Genomic DNA, 20,287 nt, shown 5'->3' on the forward strand with positions numbered 1-20,287 from the left:
CTCCCACATTCCCAGTCTTTTGTTAAGTCTGGAGGATGTGCAGTTTCAAAGAATGTTCACCTTCCTTTCCACATTCAAAAAAAATCGATCATCTCATCCTTCCACACTGTATTAGAGAATCTTAGGTCAATGACGCAGTAAGGTGAGCAGTAGACAGAGATCCTGTGACTAAGAGGATTACAGTTATCCTTCTGCTTGTGTGTAGACTACAGTAACCCTGGACGAGTTCTGCTGCACAATCTTACCATGTCGTCCTCTGGACTCTACCAGTGCACGGCCGGCAACGAGGCTGGGAAGGAAAGCTGTGTGGTGCGAGTCACTGTACGGTGTAAGTATCCAACGGGCTCGCTCCTGCTTTCCCATTGGTTCCGTGTAAAACACTTAATCACAAGGAAGAGGAAAGTCAAGGTCAAGACCTTTATTTCCAGAAGGACATGGCTAGCGCTAAAATAAATCTAGTAGTTGCACTGAGGTATCTAATTCTCTGTTTAGGAACATGGGCAAATTTGTCAGCTCCCTGAAGAAATTCATTATGTCCAGGAGGGGACTAAGTGGAGATTTTCTTTATAAATGTAAATTTCCCTTATAAAAGGGTAACTTGTACTCTGTTTCCAGAACTTCTCCTCTGTGTCTGCTGTTTCTTAGAGATAATCAGCTTAAGCGGGGCACCTGGCTGACTTAGCCAGTAGTGGACAGACTCTTGATCACGACTCTTGATCTCAGAGTCGTGAGTTCAAGCCCCAGTTTGGGTATGGAGCCTATCTCAAAAAAAAAAAAAAAAAAAAAAAAACCAGCTTAAAATAGTCCTAATGTCAAAGAGGCCTATTCTGGGGTGGCGTGATCTGCTACCTTTTGGTATTGAGGGGGTTGGTCATACAGCAAGGGTAAGAAGATAGAAACATCTGGAAATACCCTGTCTGGGGCTTGTGTTTCTGTTTAAGTAAATGCTATTCCCAATGTGGGGCTCAAACTCATAACCTCAAAATCAAGAGTCCTTGAGATTAAGAGTCGCATGCTTCACCCACTAAACCAGACAGGTGTCCCAGGCCTTATGCTTTTTAAATTCATATCTTTTTTTTTTTTTTAAGATTTTATTTATTTACTTGACAGAGAGAGACACAGGGAGAGAGGGAACACAAGCAGTGGGAGAGGGAAAAGCAGGCTTCCTACTGAGCAGGGAACCTAATGCGGGGCTCGATCCCAGGATTCTGGGATCATGACCTGAGCTGAAGGCAGATACTTAAAGACTGAGACACCCAGGTCCCCGAGTGCATGTATTTCTTGGCTCATGTTTCGTTTTACCTCTGCTTTTGTTTCTGAGAAAACAGATGTACAGAGCATCGGCATGATAGCAGGAGCAGTGACGGGCATGGTGGCTGGAGCTCTGCTGATTTTCCTCTTGGTGTGGCTGCTGATCCGAAGGAAAGACAAAGAGAGATACGAGGAAGAAGAGAGACCTAATGAAATTCGGTAAACCTCCCTTCAACATCCCTTCTACTAGACTTCCTTTCCAGAGCTAGGTCTATAGTGAACAGCCAACATAAATGTCCCATTTCCTCATATTTTTTAAAGCTTTTTTATTTATTTGAGAGGGACGCAGCAGTGGGGGTGGGAGTGACAGGGCAGAGGCAGAGGGATAGGCAGACGCCCTGCTCAGCCGGGCGTCCAATTTGGGGCTTAATCCCAGGCCCCTGATATCATGACCTGAGCTGAAGCAGACCCTTAACCTTAACCAACTGAGCCAGCCAGGCGCCCCTCCCATTTCCTCTTAACTATGAATCTGTTAAAATGATTATTCTGATTAGGTAAGGAGTTCCAGCCTAAGGACAGAAGGTCTGGTTTATCTTGCCTTTACTGTGAAGCTCTCTATTCTCAGCTGAGAATTAAAAGATCAACTTGATGTTACTTCTGATTCACTTCCATTTATACATTGCTTATGATAAAGAATGGGCATAATCTCTGGGCCACTGAAAGGGTTTATGTAGGGATGCCTGGGTGGGCACAGTCAGTTACTTTTGATCTCAGGGTTGTGAGTTCAAGTCCCGCGTTGGGCTCCACACAGGGTCTGAAGCTGACTTAAAAAAATAAAAAATAAAAAAATAAAAGGGTTGGGCAACTCCCTGGGGTCCTCTCCCTCCTTGGGAGCTTCCTACTATCACTTTGCAGTCCTTAGTAAACCTTGCTTTGCTGCCCACCAAAAAATAAACAAACTAATAAATAAATAAGGGGTTTTGTAGACAAACCCCAACTCAGTTTCAGCGGTAAGTGCCTACTCTCCCAGAGTAACAGAGTTGACTTCAGGGCTAAGAAAACATCCATTTGTGTAAGTCAGCCATGAAGTCTCGGGGACAGGGGACGTCCCCATTCCTCTAAATGGCTGCCTTCCAGTGGCATCATGTGAAGTTTACGGCTTGAGGAATTTATTGGGAAACCTCAGAAGGAAGCAACCATAGTGGAAGCTATCGCGGTCTTGTCAGGATTAAAGTTGACCTCTGCTGTTTTCTTCTCTTCAGGGAAGATGCGGAAGCCCCCAAAGCCCGCCTCGTGAAACCTAGTTCCTCTTCCTCAGGCTCTCAGAGCTCGCGCTCGGGTTCCTCCTCCACGCGCTCCACAGCAAATAGTGCCTCACGCAGCCAGAGGACACTGTCCACCGAAGCAGCGCCCCAGCCGGGGCTGGCCACCCACACATACAGCCTAGTGGGGCCAGAAGGGAGGGGTTCTGAACCAAAGAAAGTCCACCATGCTACCCTGACCAAAGCAGAACCGCACCCAGCATGATCCCCAGCCAGAGCAGAGCCTTCTGAACCGTCTGAGTTAAGAGTGGACTTGACTCCCACGCTTTCCTCGGAGTCAGGATCTTAGGATGCTTCTAGTCGTTGAAGCTCAGTCACCAGCCACACAACCCCCTCCAACCAGATGAAAGGCCATTTCAGTAGCAGTGAGCATTGCATGAAACCCACTCAAATGAGCACTTTCTTTATAGGACACCGGACAGGAAAAAGGATGTAAACTGATCCTCTCCAAAAAGGCATCTCGTGGTGCCTGGAGACCAGAGTGGGGAAGAGCGGGGGTCCAAATTTGTGTTATCTGTTGACCAGGACCTGGGGTGGAAAAGGTTGGGGAAAGGGGAACTGAACACACTTAAAACTTCTCCCCTGAGATGTTTTGTATCAATACTTCGACTCACCATTGTCAAGAAGAAATGAGATGTTGTTCATAAATTTTCTATGCATTTCTGCAAACCTACTGGATTATTGTGATTATTCAAAGTCAAGTGGAACCCACAGCCTTATATTTCACCTAGCTGCACCATGTACGGGGCACATTGCTTCTGAGAAATTTTAAAAAGGAAATACATTTTTTCTGACCTGACTTCATTTACCATAAGGCTTGGATATTAATTTCACAAGGAGTTGAACTAGTGGGAGGTGAAGAATGATTGGAGTTTCTCCCCCTCTATCCACTACTAACCTCCCACTTCTATTGAACTATAAAGAAACTGAGAAGGAATTCAAAATGTGTGATAGGGGACTGTGAAAAACTTTCTGTCTTAATGATGTTCAGAGGGTTACTGACAGATATCAGAAATATACATGCTGGAACAATTGTGGACTGTCCTTCAAATAAGACGTCTCTGAGGACCTTCCTGCTGGATCTCTGGAGCAAAAAAAAACATTCACTGTGTGTCATTTGATGATGTTCTTAGAAGTCATTTAGAAAAAGATCTTTCAGAGTTGCTAAAAGGTCATCTGACATATCATTACATTCTTTTCTGAGAACTTAGGAAATCAGCATTTTAAGACTGATTAAACTAGAAAGGGAGCTTAGATCAGTTTTCTCTTAATATGTTGAGGAATGGTATAAGGCAGTTTACTATTACATCAAACTTGGAGCTTCCTCCATTTCTTTCATTTTAGGAGAAGGATGCGAACCTGGAACTTTTGATAATTCTAGGCCTTAAATTATCAAAAAGATCAGGGATCGTCAACGTTTCCTAATGGCATTATAAGTATGTCATAGTCATTCCCTCCTGAGAGACAGAGAAATTCAGTAATTTCCCAGCATCTGAGGAAGTCCAGGTCTGGAAGGAAAGGAAATTGTATTTAGGGAAGGGATGGTGAGGATAACTCCTGGGTGGCAGGACAGGGCTGGATTAGTGACTGCTAACGTTCAAATTGTCACCAACTTGGAAACAATGAACAAAAGTGATTCACCAGGATTACCATCAAAGAGTTGATTCATAGAAGAAAGGTGTGTGAGAAATAAAAAAGAAAAGCAGCAGCTTCCAATACAAGAACTTGCCTTTTTAATAATGGTGAATATTCTGTGAGTCAAATTCATCCTATGACAAGAACGTAGATCTGAAATAGCCCTGCAAGGGCCTTAGGGCAAATGTCAACAGATCACCATTGGTAGTGCAAGTATTTATGATTAAAAGGGCAGCAAGTTACAGAAAAGAGAAAGCCATGCTGAATCTGGAGACAAAACCTTTTTTTTTAAAAAGTGGAATCAGATGCTTGAACGGAAAAGGGAGATCTGGGATTTGGCCCCACTTCTCTGGTTTTTCATTTCTCCATTTAATTCTCACTAAACAGTCCTCATATAGTGCAAATGTATTTCCTTCTAAGGTTCTTTAAGAAATGGGGGCTTATGCTTGGGTGAAAATTGTAAACTGAGGTTTGTCTTCCTCTTAAAAAAAAAAAAAAAGCTGGGAAATAAGAGACATTGAGGAAATGATGTAAGGAATGTCTGCTATTAATTTAAGAAGGCTGGCGTATTTGGAATGCTTCTTATACTAACACTGCCTCATTGTAAGATAGAAACCCCTTCCATACTCTTTTTTATTTTTCTAGTAGTGTGGTAACCTATCACCTCTGCTATGTAACTCTGAGAATTCTCATTTCTAGAGTACCTGAGCCAAACAAGTACACTATGGAGGCTGGGGCTGTACCATCACAAGCAATTTGCTCTTATCATTATTTACTACCATTGAACCCAAGGTTTCCTGTATATGCCTTTGAAAGCAGGAATCAGTCCCCTTTGCATGATATGGAGATTTAGGTTATTTAAACATGTTAGTTATTAAAAGGCTAGAATACCAGTTGAATATCCAGATTTTGGACATCTATTCACACTGGAAATCTACAGAAAAATTCACAAAGCAGATAACTACCTAAAATCTGAGAAATTCTAAGGAATTGAAAATTCTGACTGATAAGGTGCTGAAGTTTTAGCAATGACAGTGCACTTCTCTTAGAGTCAGGTTTTGGGGTTCAGATACGGCAAGCTCTGGGCTTAAGATAAAGTTTTGAGACACTACTGGCTTCAAACCATATTCTATTAACTTTAAGTCAAATAAATTTGATCCTTTAATATGAAACAAACAAAAAAAGGTAAGTTAGCTAAAAAGTAGAAGGAAGAAATGTTTGTGGGAAGAAGATACTGATGGAATGATGTGAATATTTGGAGAATAACTGTTTCAATAAAATATATAAACCAAACTTAAATTTGGAAAATAATGAAGTCGACGCCCTTGTTGTTAACACTGTATAAAAAGAGCTTCAGAGTTGCTGTTGCAAAAAGACATAGAATTTTGCTTCATTTCTGGTGTTAAGCTGTTTATATTTTATCTTCTAAGTTGCCTTGTAATTGAGACTGTATTTGATCACAAAAACCAAATATTTATTACAGATGTATCTGTATCAGCAATTAAAAAATAAATAAGGTGATACCGTAGGGGAAGCTCAAGGTCATATAACGTGCCCTGAAAATTTGTTCATTAGCTTGCTGCCAAAAGAACAACAGAACTCAGTCTGAATATGATCTACTACTTATTTATTTTGGTGACAAATATACCAAGTACTATTTCTCACAAAGCAAGGTGCTCAGCAGGATCTTACGACAGAGATCCTGCTCTTAAGGACTTTATCAAAATATTTACGAAGCAAATATTTTACACCAAGGTGAAGTGCTAACAGAAGTACACATTAAGGGGTTCAAACAATCTCAAAAGTAAACACTGAGAGATTCAAATAAATCTGGGGGGAAAAAAACTTCACAAGATTAAATGAGGTAATACATGTAAAGCACTTACAACAGTGCTTGGTATGTGACAGGGACTCAGATATGTTCATCCTGACCCTGTCCCTCAGTCAGAAACCCTAGGCTTCGGACTTTTTTTTTTTTGCTTCATACTTCTTTACTGCAGCCCCTATGCACCCCCAAACTTTAATTTTCCATCCTGAATGTGTCTGAAACCTTGTGTATTTGAAGAGGTGGAGACAGGACACTTATCTTATTGAGCTTTAAATACATAAAGTCTGAATCATTCTATTTAATAAGAGCATAGTCCATGTTCTACAATGTATGTTGAGTGAATGGACACAGGTTACCTACTCTCCTTTCTTTATTCACTCCCAGCCACTGAATTTGGGCCCTTGTTTTACTTTCCAGTGGTTCAATAATTAAAATGTTGTAGGTAGTCCCGACGTTAAAAGGGGCAAAATGCAGGGTACAGTTTAGAGACTGCACTTGGTAGGCTGAGTACGAAAAGGAAGATTGTAGATACCAAAGAAAATTGAAAGGAGCCTCCCACAGCACACATCTTACTTCTTGAGTTGTGTAGTTACATGTGTTTCTAGAAAGGAAATTATACTATAATGTAACAAAAAACTGACCAAGGATTCTGAATCAAAAGCACTAGCTTCCGTTCTAGCTCAGCCAGCTGTAAATTCTACAAATAACATCTCTGAACTTCATTTTTCTCTTAATACCGGGACATATAATAACAGATCTCAGAAAAATATTTTGATGATTGCGTGATACAACAAATGAAAGCACTCTGTACGTTGTAAAAGCATCATATAAAATTAATTTCTTGGGACATGAGTAGAAATTTTAAATTTATATCTCCACGTGTTCAAGCCAACATTGCCCCCGCCCCCCCCCCCCGCCCCTGAAAAGGCAAATGTGAAAAGAAAATTCTTCTTTCTTAGGTTTAATCTGTCTCTAGGCCTCACTGGCTTTGACAAGGACAAGGTGTCCTCACAAATTTTGGAGGCACTGTCTGGAAGGCCTTTCTTATTCCAGCCACACCACTGTTAGATAGTTTCAAAATAATCTTTTTCATTTATCTGCCCATTTATTTATTAAACAAGTCAGCAGCAGCCCTGCCTGTTTCCAAGAACACCCTGGGAAACATTTCAAGGAACTGTAAAAGGCTGTTTGAATGACAAGGCCCATACACCTGCCACCAAGCACCACAATTTAAAAGTACTATTGTTTTGCTTGCGGACTCGATTACTAATGTTCTCAAGATGCCCCTGAACGATCTGTCGTTTAGGTTTTTTTTTTAAGTCAAGGAAGGAAAAATACATCATGTTTCTAAAAATACGAGAGGTTCTAGAAGGTCTAAATCAAGGACACGGGGTTACCGGAACCCAGTTTCCTAATGCCCGATTCTCCTACACGGGGAAAACTCGGGTTTTCTTTTCTTTAACAAACAACTGAGAAGCACGGGATTTGGGTGAGGGGAGAGAGACAGTCGAGAAGCCGAACCTGTTTTGGGCGGGAGGTGGGCAGTGGCGGACTTGTTTGGACTCGGGGAAGCAGGTTTGGCCCTTTATTTCGCTGGGGCTTCCGGCACAGGATCCGGCCCAGGCGGTTCTGAGAGGCCGGACCCCCTCCAACTTCTGCCTTGAGGGCTGCCGGCCTCTTCAGCAACATCGTGCCTGAGAATTCTGGGGGTCGGCCCGGCTAACATTTCCTACCCCGCTTGGGCGCGGTTCCCTCCAGCACCGCATCTGCGTACCCCGCCCCCCTCCGCCAACAAGTCACCCTGGCAGTGCCCAGGGGTCGGTACCTTGGGCTCTGACCTAGCCCAAAGCCACACTGGACAGAAGCGTCGGAACAAGGAATCCGGGAGGGCCTAGAGGACCCCATACAACGCCGAAGTGGGGGTTGGGGGAAACAGAATGAGGACTTGGGGGGGGATGGGCAAAACAACCTTCGCGGCCATTTTGTCCTCGCTCTACTTCCGTCTTCCCTCCCGGGCTGCCGGCTCCGGACCCCCCCCTTCAGTCCCCGCGCTCGTCCTCTCCCGGTTCCGCGTCGATCCAGATCTCGGCCAATGCTGCTGTCATTGGCTGGTTCCAAATTTGCCCACCCCTCTTCCTCCTCCTCCTTCCGTCCCCTCCTACCCGCGCTGACTGAGAGCGCTTGCGCAGAAGCGGACGTTCCTTTGCCCCCCCGCCACTCCCCGCCTGGGGTGACTGAGGACTCCCGCGCGCGGGCTCTCTCGGCTCCACCCTCCCTTTCCCCGGGGCCGTTCGGAGAGCGGGGGCGAGAATGAAAGTTCCAGAACGCTGCGGTGAGTGCGTCATCGAGAGGTGGGGAGGGATGGGGGCGGGAGTGGGCGAGGCCCGAGGAGTAGAGCCGGCTTAGTCATTGGGCCTCGTAGAGGTGGCGGCGCGCCCATTGGCTGAAGAAGTCATGATGGGCAGGTGATAGGGGTGGACCCCTTCTGGAAGGTTCTGAGGCAGGGTATAAGAGACAGGGTGGCGGGCGGAAACCGTTCTCATTGAACGCGGGGCTAGATCTTTGGATTGCTGTCTTCTTCTCAACCCGAGCCAGGCCTACACGCAAGGTAAGGACCCTGTTCTGTGACCTCGTGGTGACTCCCTAGAAATGGGCGCCCCGTGCCCGTATTAAGAGTTTGCGGCGCTTTGGCGGTTTCTGAGCGTTCACGTTGGCCGGGGGCCCTGAGTCCCCTGCCCAGATGCGGCTCTGTTCTCCCCGAGAGGCGGTGGACCCTGGGTTGCGGCCGATCGGGAAACTCGGGGTGGGAGCTACAGGCCGTGAGGGCCGCCGCGGGGTCAGGGCGGCACCCGCAAGGAGGGCTGGGCAAGGGCCGCATCCGCGGTCGGCGGGGGGGTGGTCGGAAGTCCGGCGCCCTGGAGCGGGCCTTCCCTAGATTCTCAGCAGGAAGCGGCCGCTGGCGCGCACCCAACGCGGAGCGGGGGGGGGGCACTAGAGCACGGAATCGTATTGTGTTGTTTCTTGGAGCGCGGCGGGTGGGGGTGGGGGAAAAGGTCGAGCTCTGGGCTCGAGACCACGTGCTCGGTACTGTCGCAGACCCTCGGGGCAGGTGCTTTCTTCAGTCTGGGCTGAGCCCAGCTGCGGTTGGCACGGCAACCACGACTGCAGTATTTCTTGGTCTGGCCGTTACCGCGTGGTTTTCACACAAGGGCAGTGTTTCTGGGGGAGGTGCCGAGAGAGACGGAGGCCGAAGTATCTCGTATCTGATGGCCTGCGTTCCACGATAAACGTTCTAAGCGTCTGCTCGCTTTATCAAACCGGGCTTTTTTTTTTTTTCCCCTAACCTTCCTCAGCAACCATGTCTAAGGGACCTGCAGTTGGCATTGATCTTGGCACCACCTACTCCTGCGTGGGTGTTTTCCAGCACGGGAAAGTGGAAATAATTGCCAATGATCAGGGAAACCGGACCACCCCAAGTTATGTCGCCTTCACGGACACCGAACGATTGATCGGTGATGCTGCCAAGAACCAAGTTGCGATGAACCCCACCAACACAGTTTTTGGTAAGTCGTTAATTAAGGCACTAGGGCGTGAGTTCAAGTGGTTTAGACTGCGTGTAATTTGAGTCCAAAGTTTCTGGAACATAAGGCAGCCAGGGAAGTTTTTATAACATGTTGAAAAAAATACAGGTAATTCTAAAGTGGGAAGTCTGAATAACTCAGAACATAAATCCATTTATTATTCTGGAGTTTGGTTGCTAGGCCTCTTGGTGTTTGAGTAGTGGTAGATTACGATTCTTACTGGATAGATGGCAGTGTTAAAACATTTGCATTTGATGACCTTTAACAGATGCCAAACGCCTGATTGGACGGAGATTTGATGATGCTGTTGTCCAGTCTGATATGAAGCATTGGCCTTTCATGGTGGTGAATGATGCTGGCAGGCCCAAGGTCCAAGTAGAATACAAGGGAGAGACAAAAAGCTTTTATCCAGAGGAGGTGTCTTCTATGGTTTTGACAAAAATGAAGGAAATCGCAGAGGCTTATCTTGGGAAGGTGAGTAGTGTGCAACCCTAAATGGAGGTAGCTGGAGGTTGGAACATTATGCACCAGATTTCCTATAAATGGAATTCATGGGGTTTTGACTGAGGTGTTTTGTCTTTTTTTTTAATGGTCAATGTCAAGTGCATGCAGAGGCAGACAATGTAATTACGGGACTGACATGGCGACAATTTTTTTTTTTCTAGACTGTTACCAATGCAGTTGTCACAGTACCTGCATACTTCAATGATTCTCAGCGTCAGGCTACCAAAGATGCTGGAACTATTGCTGGTCTCAATGTACTTAGAATCATCAATGAACCAACTGCTGCTGCTATTGCTTATGGCTTAGACAAAAAAGTATGTACCAATTGTAAAACGTAGGATTCATTTTACCGTACGTTGGAGCCATTGGAAATTTTGGACGAGGAGTACTTACTTTGTATTTTAATTGCAGGTTGGAGCTGAAAGGAATGTGCTGATCTTTGACTTAGGAGGTGGCACTTTTGATGTGTCAATCCTTACTATTGAAGATGGGATCTTTGAGGTTAAGTCCACAGCTGGAGACACCCACTTAGGTGGAGAAGACTTTGACAACCGAATGGTCAACCATTTTATTGCAGAGTTCAAGCGCAAACATAAGAAAGATATCAGTGAAAACAAGAGGGCAGTTCGTCGTCTCCGTACTGCTTGTGAACGTGCTAAGCGTACACTTTCTTCCAGCACCCAGGCCAGTATTGAGATTGATTCTCTGTATGAAGGAATCGACTTCTATACCTCTATCACTCGTGCCCGGTTTGAAGAATTAAATGCTGACCTGTTCCGTGGCACCCTGGACCCTGTAGAGAAAGCTCTTCGGGATGCCAAGTTAGACAAGTCTCAGATCCATGATATTGTTCTGGTGGGTGGTTCTACCCGTATCCCCAAGATTCAGAAACTTCTCCAAGATTTCTTCAATGGAAAAGAACTGAATAAGAGCATCAACCCTGATGAAGCTGTTGCTTATGGTGCAGGTAATAATTCTTTACCGTAAACAGTTGTAACATATGGCCTGTCAGGCCCCATGTTAACTCGCTGTGATGATTGATTTTTTTAAACATTCGTAGTTTCCACCAAAAGCTTAGCTGATGATGGCACAACTTCCTTGGATGTCTGAGCGACTGAAATTTGTTCGATAATGAGGTGGTTGGGATTTCTTTTCTTAACTAATATTTTTTATTTTAGCTGTCCAGGCAGCCATCCTTTCTGGAGACAAATCTGAAAATGTTCAAGATTTGCTGCTGTTGGATGTCACTCCACTTTCTCTTGGTATTGAAACTGCTGGAGGAGTCATGACTGTTCTTATCAAGCGTAATACTACCATTCCTACCAAACAGACACAGACCTTCACTACCTACTCCGACAACCAGCCTGGTGTGCTTATTCAGGTATGTTCTGTATTGTATTGGTACTTTTTCCTATGAAACTTAGGGAAGACGGCCCGCTATGATGATTTGACTTAAACCATTCGTAGTTTCCACCAGAAGTCTTGTGTTGGCCAATTCCTTCCTTGGATGTCTGAGCGCAGCCTTTCCTATTTGACCTTACACCAAGTTAGGAGCTTGGGGCAGTAATCTTTGCAGCTTCTTAGTAATTTTTATTTGCTACCAAGGTGTATGAAGGTGAGCGTGCCATGACCAAGGACAACAATCTACTTGGAAAGTTTGAACTCACAGGCATACCTCCTGCTCCTCGTGGTGTCCCTCAGATTGAGGTCACTTTCGATATTGATGCTAATGGTATCCTCAATGTCTCTGCCGTGGATAAGAGCACAGGAAAAGAGAACAAGATTACCATCACTAATGATAAGGGTAAGTTAAGAGCACAACTTTAGAGTTAGATAAGGATCATTTTTCAAATACTTAAACTGCCCAAGGATACTTGGGCCAAGGAATCCCTTTCTGGAATTGGCTGCTTCAGTGGGTTACAGTCATTGCAGGGTAACTCAGTTCAGTTTCAACAAAAAGACCGGTTAATTTTCACAGGCCGCTTGAGCAAGGAAGATATTGAGCGCATGGTCCAGGAAGCTGAAAAGTACAAAGCTGAAGATGAGAAACAGCGGGACAAGGTGTCTTCCAAGAATTCACTGGAGTCTTATGCATTCAACATGAAAGCAACTGTTGAAGATGAAAAACTTCAGGGCAAGATAAATGATGAAGACAAACAGAAGATTCTTGACAAGTGCAATGAAATCATCAACTGGCTTGATAAGAACCAGGTTTGTAATTTAAATTAAGAGTGAATGGGGGTGGGGGTGGTTATAGGGTTTCAGCAAAAGATGAGATGGGTTTTATACACAGGTCACAATGATGAATGGTCCAAACATTCGCGGTTTCCACCAGAAATCCAGATGTTGGCAACTAGCTTCCTTCCTTGGATGTCTGAGTGACCCAGGATTCCATGGGTGGGGGAAGAATTGAATGATAAGCTTTTGTCTAGTCTTCACAACTGATTGATTGCACCAGACATTGTGAAGTTTCTTTTATTTGAGGAACCTGCAGTAAAAAGTTTATTTTCTTTTCAGACTGCAGAGAAGGAAGAATTTGAACACCAGCAGAAAGAGTTGGAGAAAGTCTGCAACCCCATCATCACCAAGCTGTACCAGAGTGCAGGGGGCATGCCAGGAGGAATGCCTGGAGGCTTCCCTGGTGGTGGAGCTCCTCCCTCTGGTGGTGCCTCCTCTGGGCCCACCATTGAAGAGGTTGACTAAACCAATCTGAGAATAAATAGGTTGAGCATTGTTCCACATACAATATTCAAAGGACCCAAATTTGTAGCAAATTCCATGGCAGTTATAATGTTGAGCTGCTATAGCAAAAAAACTGGGCATTCTTGATACTTGAATATGGAATATGTGCACAGGGAAAGGAAATAAACATTGCACTTTATAAGCACTGTATTGTTAAGTGGAAAATGCAATGTCTTAAATAAAACTGTATTTAAAATTGGCACCATACAATTGTCTGACTCCGTGTTTATACAAGGGCAGCAGGCAGCATTAGATTTGGGGGGCTGGATACTCTTCTGGCCTAGTGGTGAATCACCCAAAAACAGTATTTGGATGGTCACATAGAACAGTTCAAACCAGTAACTCAAAGAGTCAGTATAAAAAGTGGATTGGGTTCATGATAAGCTAGATTTCATGATCACTATAGATACTAAGCAGTAAAATAGTGAACTGCATAGAGGCTTTCCAGTGCTTGGGGAGCTGTTGGGGTGGAGGAGAAACCGACTGGAAAAAAGGAATCACAAGTGTTAATGCCTTGCTGAACAGACTATCCTTTTGTGAGTGAAATTCGAGGGTAGGCAACTGAATACTGGAATAACCAGACAGAAGCATGGAAGCAGTTTATTGAGCATGTGGAACTGACCCAAGTACAGGGCAGCATATTCTAAAGCATCCATGTTCTCAGCAGGGGGTAGGGGTGCATTCTGTTTTTTTCTCAACTTAAGGGCTGGTTGGTAGAGAACTGGCTGTGAGAAGGAAAGGCCAGAAATGGCTAAATCTCAAAAGACTTGAAAGCTAAGCTGATTTGAGTACAGTTCTGTTTGATAAATACTGGATTGCCTTTAGGTAAGTGGTTTCAGAGCAAATCTCTACATGCTTTTTTTTTGTTATGGTGGGTGTATTAGTTAAACAGGTTGAATTTGGCTTTGACAGTAAATGTTTGGTGTTGTACTATGTACCAAAAGTACTTGGCCTTGGAGTTTGACTCCCATAAAAGTCGTGTGTGTGTCATTTGGTGGCTGATGGGCCTCAGTCCTCAAGCCTAGAGCAAGGAAACCAGGGAGGTGATAAATACATGGACAAAGTTGACAAGGGTTGGTTGTGCCACGTTTGCCATCTGGTGGCAGAAATGAATCCTATCCTGTGCTAAGATTTTAACTGCAAAAATCCCCAAACCTTGATCCCTACTCAACTTTCCTGTCTTAGGAACTGTTGGTTCCTGGGTGACCTGGTATTACACGTGTTTGGATTTTGTATGATGATTTTGCAGTAACTGCAACATTGAAGAGCGTTATGCAAGGTCTGTAAGAAATAGCTAAAACCTCATTCATACAGAGGTCATTATCTAAGTGGTTGGTAATAACATAATGGTTGATAATACACTCCTGTGATTTAGGAGTGTATCCACGTAATGCTTAATCTCCAGAAATTTATGGTACCATACATGATTTATGTTTGCTTTCCTTTATCTTTTCAAAGGTCACAAGTTTTTTAAAAAAGCAATACATGATTCTTGGGAAAAGCCCAGGCCTCTTGTATATAACTTGCATGTTTTCCCCCCACCTTTTTAGTTTATCTGCCCTGGGTTTTACTTATTTTTGTTAATATGTCCTTTATGAACTGAAGCAAACAATTTGAGAGTACTCTGCTCAAAAGAAATGTAATTTTTTTGTTGTTCTTTGAAATCATGGGGTCTTGGTAAAATTGTGGGGGTCAAATGTGATTAGTGAAAAACAAGACAAAGCCCAACCAAAGTTGTTAAGTTCTTGTTACTGTTAAAAAAGAACTTCAGTTAAAGTTCTGTCCATGAGTTCCATTAGTGAAACAAATTGGGTTTTGATAAATGGTGGTTTCCTGTATACAAATGGAAGAATTTTGGCATGTATACTAGGAAATACTGAGGCTTTGGGAAGAAGGTGGAAATTAGCTATTTGTTAGATTTCTTAAATAACTAATCTGAACAAGGTTATGTTTGCAGTTGACACAGGTTCAGAGTTGAGTTGATCTCAGATGCTGCAGGGGAGGGATCCAGATTCAAATTCTAGCAGGCTTTACTCCAGAACCTGTATTTTTGCTCCATTATATCTGAATTAAACACTAGCTCAGCACAGCATCTGGGATTCACACATACTGGAATATCTTTTTAAAAAAGATTTTGAGAGGGGCGCCTGAGTGGCTCAGTGGGTTAAAGCACCTGCCTTCAGCTCAGGTCATGGTCCCAGGGTCCTGGGATTGAGGCCCACATCGGGCTCTCTGCTCAGCAGGGAGTCTGCTTCCTCCTCTCTCTCTGCCTGCCTCTCTGCCTGCTTGTGATCTCTGTCAAATAAAAAAAGTAAAAAAAGATTTTGAGAGCACAAGCATGGGGAGCAGCAGAGGGGGAGGGAGGAGCAGGCTCCTGCTGAGGAGGGGCTCAATCCCAGGACCCTGGTCTCATGACCTGAGCTAAAGGCAGATACTTAAGTGACCCTGGTGTCCTTGGAAGGAATATTTTCTTAAAGGGAGTTTTGTATCTTGCTCCTCAACACATGCAATCATGTACTTAGTAAACTTCATGTCTGTACTCATCTGGTAGTTCTTTGTGTTCATGGCCAGTGATTTATTTTTGCCTTTTGCAAGTAGCAGTCTATGCAACCACGGGCATTGAAGGAGCTCAGTGACTCAAGCCAACTTAATTTTGTGTTTAATGAGGTTCCTGCTGTGAGATAAACCTGGTTTATGGGGGTAGATTAAGAAGCTGGTAAAAATGTGTTCTGGCCTATATATGTAGAGTAACAGGGGAGGCTGACCCACACAAGACCAACTGGTAACCATGAAATGCTTTTACAAAGTATAAAATGGCATGCTTGGTGCGAAGACTCTAGAAGTACCAGAAGTTGTTAGAGCACCCTTAGAAGAAGATGCAGAGAAGTGGTCCTAGAGGATGGCAGTATTTAACACTTACAGTTCTGTTTAGAGTTAATAGATGGCTTCCACTTCTCTTGATTCTTTTATTTTTAAAAAGATTTTGTTTATTTGACAGATCCTAAGTAGGCAGAGGGAAGCGGGGAGAGAGTGAGGAAGAAGGCCCCCCTGCTGAGCAGAGACCCCCCCCCCCCCAATGCTTGATCCCAGGACCCTGAGATCATGACCTGAGCCAAAGGCAGAGGCTGAACCCACTGAGCCACCCAGGTGCCCCTCTTGATTCTTTTAACGACCTTCCTCAGGAAGGAAGGTTGGATGGTCAAATGGTCCCAGCTATGCACGTGTAAATATATGTGGGGTGGCAAAGGCAGTTTTTAATTATGGCGAATTTTTAAGGAGGTTGTGGTTATAAGCAGAAATGTGGTGCTTGATTGCTGGCTCATAATTTTGCACAGGGCTCCACTGGATTGGGCAGAGGGAGCAAAAAAAGCGAAGTACCTCCGTGTGCAGCTTTTTAAGAGTTTCAGGTACTGTATTTAGCAATACCTTGAGTTTAATCCACAGTAATTGTTGCACTTGTTAAACTAGTAAGGGAGTAGTTTTTATCTGCAAAGCCACAGCAATACTTTACTCCCAACAATATTACTATATATTTACTTAAATTGTAATACAAAGAAATGGAATGATAGTACCTGCAAACAATCCTTTGCTCAAACAGTATTTATGGAGTACCTATAGTTTTCCAGGTATCCTATACTTTCATAGGAAAAACAGCCTTTTGAATTCTGGTAAGGTAGAAGAGAGTGATTGGTGGAACATAAATAGGGAAAAGTTGAGAATTTTCATTTTCGGGGTCTGCGTTTGGATGTAAGGACCTCTTTTTCCACTAGATGGCAGTAGCTATTTAGAAAACAACTCCAAACGCAGCTGAGAAAAACTCCTGAAACTTGATCCCTAAAGTCTGTGCTTTCGTTTGTTTCACAAATTGCCTAACCTGGAAGCAAGTGCGGAGGAAGGAAGTCCACACTGAAGACTCACATTCATGTTCCAGGTAAAGCATTCCCAGTAGGCGGTAGAGCAAGTGCTCTGGTTGGGGTTATGGCTTTGGGTAGGGATCTCAGGGTATGTGGGGCATGGGGATGGTGGGGAGATACAGAGCCTTGAAACATGGAGGGGGAAAGAAGGTAAATCTCAATTTCCTAATACAGTCTAATTTGAGCCCCTATGTTATTTTGCTCATCACCTTTGAACTTCGGAGATTCAACCATATTTATATGAAATGCTGGAATTTCTCCCCCCTCAAACTCAAACCCAAGAATGCAAGAGTATTCACACACTCCTGTATTTCCAGTGTCTGGCACATGATAAGTATATAATTTATCAAGTGTTAGAATAAAAAGGAGTGAAGCAGGCACCCAAGAGATTAGTGGTAGAATGTACTCTCTTTGTAAGGGTCTGGTTATGGTCACGGTTATGGAGTGGTGAGAGGTTGGCTGGCCGAGCTCAGGACCCTCCACAGGCCTTTGCTATAGTTGCTCCTTGCAGAATTGGGGAGCCAAGATTAAAGCTGCATGAGAGGAGGAAATGATCAAACCCGGAATAACTCTAGCCAAATAAAGTTGACAGTGGCAACTGTCAAAACCTTTTGCCTAATGGACTTTGATGTCTTTAGACTGCCTCCAAAATCTGGGCAGTATGTGGAATGAATGGGGTGAGCAAAGGCAGTGCAGCTAGTCTTTGCAGTTGGAGAGGACAGCCAGACAGCCTGGCTTGGGGAGAATGGAGCCTGTCCTCAGAAGCTGCACCTCAGTTGGGTGTTCAGAGGATGCAGTCAGGCCCAGAACAATAAGAAAAAAGGCTGCAAATCTTCTTGACTTGGATTAGGCAAGGGTTTCTTAGATATGATGTCAAAAGCATAAGCAACAAAAGAAAAAGACATATTGGGTTTCCTGAAAATTAAGAACTTAGGTAAAGGATGCCATCAAGGAAGTGAAGAAAGACAACACACAGAATTGGAGAAACCATTGCAAACCATGTATCTAATAAAGGACTGGTATCCAGAATATCTTAAAAATATCTTAAATTATCTTAATTTAAAATATCTTAAATATCTTAATATTTAAAAATATTAATAAAATATCTTAAATATCTTAAAAATACATTTTTTAAAGATTTTATTTATTTATTTGACAAAGATCACAAGTAGGCAGAAGGGCAGGCAGAGAAAGAGGGAGGGAAGCAGGCTCCCTGCTTCACAGAGAGCCCAATTCGGGGCTTGATCCCAGGACCCCGGGATCATGACCTGAGCAGAAGGCAGAGGCTTTAACCCACTGAGCCACCCAGGTGCGCCTCCTAAAAATACATTTTAAAAATATTTCTACAGTGGACAAAATATCTGAAAAGCCATTTCTCCAAAGAAGATGTACAAATAGCCAATAAGCACATGGAAAGATCCTTAGCCATCAATGAAATTCAGCTCAAAACCACAATGAGACAGAACTTTATTCCCCGCAAGGATGTTGGCCATTAAAAAAAAAAAAAAAAACTTGGCAAGGATGTGGAGGAACTGGAACCCTCCTACAATCCTGGTGTGATGATAAAACAGTACAGCCACTGTGGAAAACAGTTCTCAAAGAGCTAAGCAGAATTGCCATTACAACCTAGGCATTCTACTTCTAGCTATGTGTCCAAGAGTGATTACAGTATACATACACATAAAACTTGTACACAGGTGTTCACAGCAGTATCAATCATAAGAGCCAAGAAGTGTCAATCACCCCAATACCATTACCTGATGAATGGGTAAATGGTACACAGTTGCAGTGGGATATTATTCAAATATAAAAAGGAATGAGGTCCTAATACATGTTAATGTATCCCTGAAAAGGGGGGCAGCCACAAAAGACCACATATTATACAATTACGTGAAATGTTCGGGATAGACCAATCTTTTGGGACAGAAAGTAGATTGGTTCCCTGAAGCGGAGGGAAAGGAGGGTCTGGAAGAAATGCAGTTACTCTAAATAGGTAATAGGGCTTTGTCTGAGGATGATGAAATCATAATGAATTATAATGGTTAAACGCAATTTTGCAAATATATGAAAAATACTGAATTGTATACTTTAAGGGATGAATTGTGTGGTAAGTCCCCATAAAGCAGTTTTATGATTTTTTTTTTTAATTCCGAAAAGGGGAGGGAAAGAGGCTAGAAAGCTGGCTTCCCCAGTGAATGGGTAGGAGGGGAGAGACAGAGTGTGTGTCCCCTGCCGTGCCAAATGGGAAGATGGATGAAGAGAAATAATAGGTAACATTCTTACTTTCAAGGAAGCAAGCAATCATGGCTATTCAGCAATTTTCCTTTCATTCCCCACCCCAGCTTTATTGCCATACTTGATGTACACTCTGGTGCAACATTAGGGTGCGTAACATGTTGGTTTGATACACTTAGGAACGCCCCGTCCCCTGACATTAATCACCACTTCCTTTTCCTGGTGAGGATACTTGAGATTTGCTCTCTTAGCAACTTTCCAGAATCTATGTACTCACCATGCTCTCCATGAGACGCTCAAGACTTCTTTATCCTGTGAGCTGGAAGTTTGTACCCTTGGACAAACCTGTCTCCCTCCGTGCTGTTGTTTTCAAACGTCTGCACTTCTGCTGGAGACACAGTAGACTCTTAATCCAAGTAGATACAGGTTCCACACCAGGGGTTGAGAAAATTAGATTGGTCTGGAAAGAAAGCAGGCGGCAAGTAATCATCTGAAAACTGGAAATAGTGACTAGGAACCTTTTTATTTGCTTGTTGATTGTTTGTCATGTTTCTGTCTGAGACTTGCTCTGCCGTTGACTAGGTGTGTGAGCTTAAGCAAACTCTTATCTCTTAAAACGGAGTCTCTCCTGAAACAGGGATTGTAACAGTCAGCTATTAGGTTCGTTATGCAGATTCAATGAGCCACTAAATATGGAGCTCTCTGCCTGGCTCCTAGAATAAGTGCTCAGTAAGAGCTATTATTACTGACCGCTGGTTAAACAGCAGCCATAATTACTAACATTTCCTAAGGCTGCCATAAAAAGGGACCAAAACCTGTATGGCTTAAGCCAGAAATGCGTAGTTTCACAGTTCTGGAGGCCAGTGGTCTGAAGTCAAGGTGTTGGCAGGCCACATTCTCTGAATGCACCAGCGAAGGAACTGTTCTGGGCCACTCTCTTAGCTTCCAGGGGCCTCCCATGTTCCTGGGCTTGTAGAGCACCATTGCAGTCACGTGACTGTCTTCTCCCTGCCTATGTCCACTTCGACCTCCCTCTGTGCACATCTGTTTATGTCCAAATTTCTGCTTTCCACTAGGACGCCAGTCATACTGGAGTAGAACCCTCCCTAATGACCTCATTTTGATTCAGTCACCTCTGTAAAGACCTTATTTCCAAATAAGGTCACGTTCTGAGGGCATTAGGATCCGCTAGCCTTAAAAATAAAGCTGTTGCTGATTTTACCAGCAAAACGGGTTTATTTGGGAGTAACAGAATGGCAATGTAGGACAAGCAAG

General features: G+C 43.7%; 2 protein-coding genes and 1 non-coding gene across 3 annotated transcripts in view; all 3 read left to right on the forward strand.

The window, feature by feature from the left end:
- Positions 1-5,752, forward strand: part of CLMP (CXADR like membrane protein) — a 98,938-nt gene extending 93,186 nt beyond the window's left edge. Inside the window, exons 5-7 of the mRNA XM_059414952.1 lie at positions 206-328; positions 1,329-1,470; positions 2,514-5,752. Coding sequence (XP_059270935.1) covers positions 206-328; positions 1,329-1,470; positions 2,514-2,778 — 530 coding nt within the window. The 3' untranslated portion in view covers positions 2,779-5,752. The remainder of the gene's footprint in view (positions 1-205; positions 329-1,328; positions 1,471-2,513) is intronic.
- Positions 5,753-8,534: 2,782 nt separating this feature from the next.
- Positions 8,535-13,062, forward strand: HSPA8 (heat shock protein family A (Hsp70) member 8). Its single transcript, XM_059414982.1, has 9 exons — positions 8,535-8,644; positions 9,390-9,599; positions 9,886-10,091; positions 10,283-10,435; positions 10,533-11,088; positions 11,300-11,502; positions 11,727-11,925; positions 12,100-12,332; positions 12,639-13,062. The coding sequence occupies exons 2-9, from the start codon at positions 9,395-9,397 to the stop codon at positions 12,822-12,824; spliced, it is 1,941 nt and encodes a 646-aa protein (XP_059270965.1). The 5' UTR covers positions 8,535-8,644; positions 9,390-9,394; the 3' UTR covers positions 12,825-13,062.
- On the forward strand, positions 11,147-11,235 carry LOC132009137 (small nucleolar RNA SNORD14). The gene has a single exon (XR_009401801.1). It is a non-coding gene; the product is annotated as a small nucleolar RNA SNORD14 (small nucleolar RNA).
- Positions 13,063-20,287: the final 7,225 nt, after the last annotated feature.

The sequence above is a fragment of the Mustela nigripes genome, chromosome 1 (genome assembly GCF_022355385.1).
Source record: "Mustela nigripes isolate SB6536 chromosome 1, MUSNIG.SB6536, whole genome shotgun sequence".
In the NCBI taxonomy this organism is placed as follows: Eukaryota; Metazoa; Chordata; class Mammalia; order Carnivora; family Mustelidae; genus Mustela; species Mustela nigripes.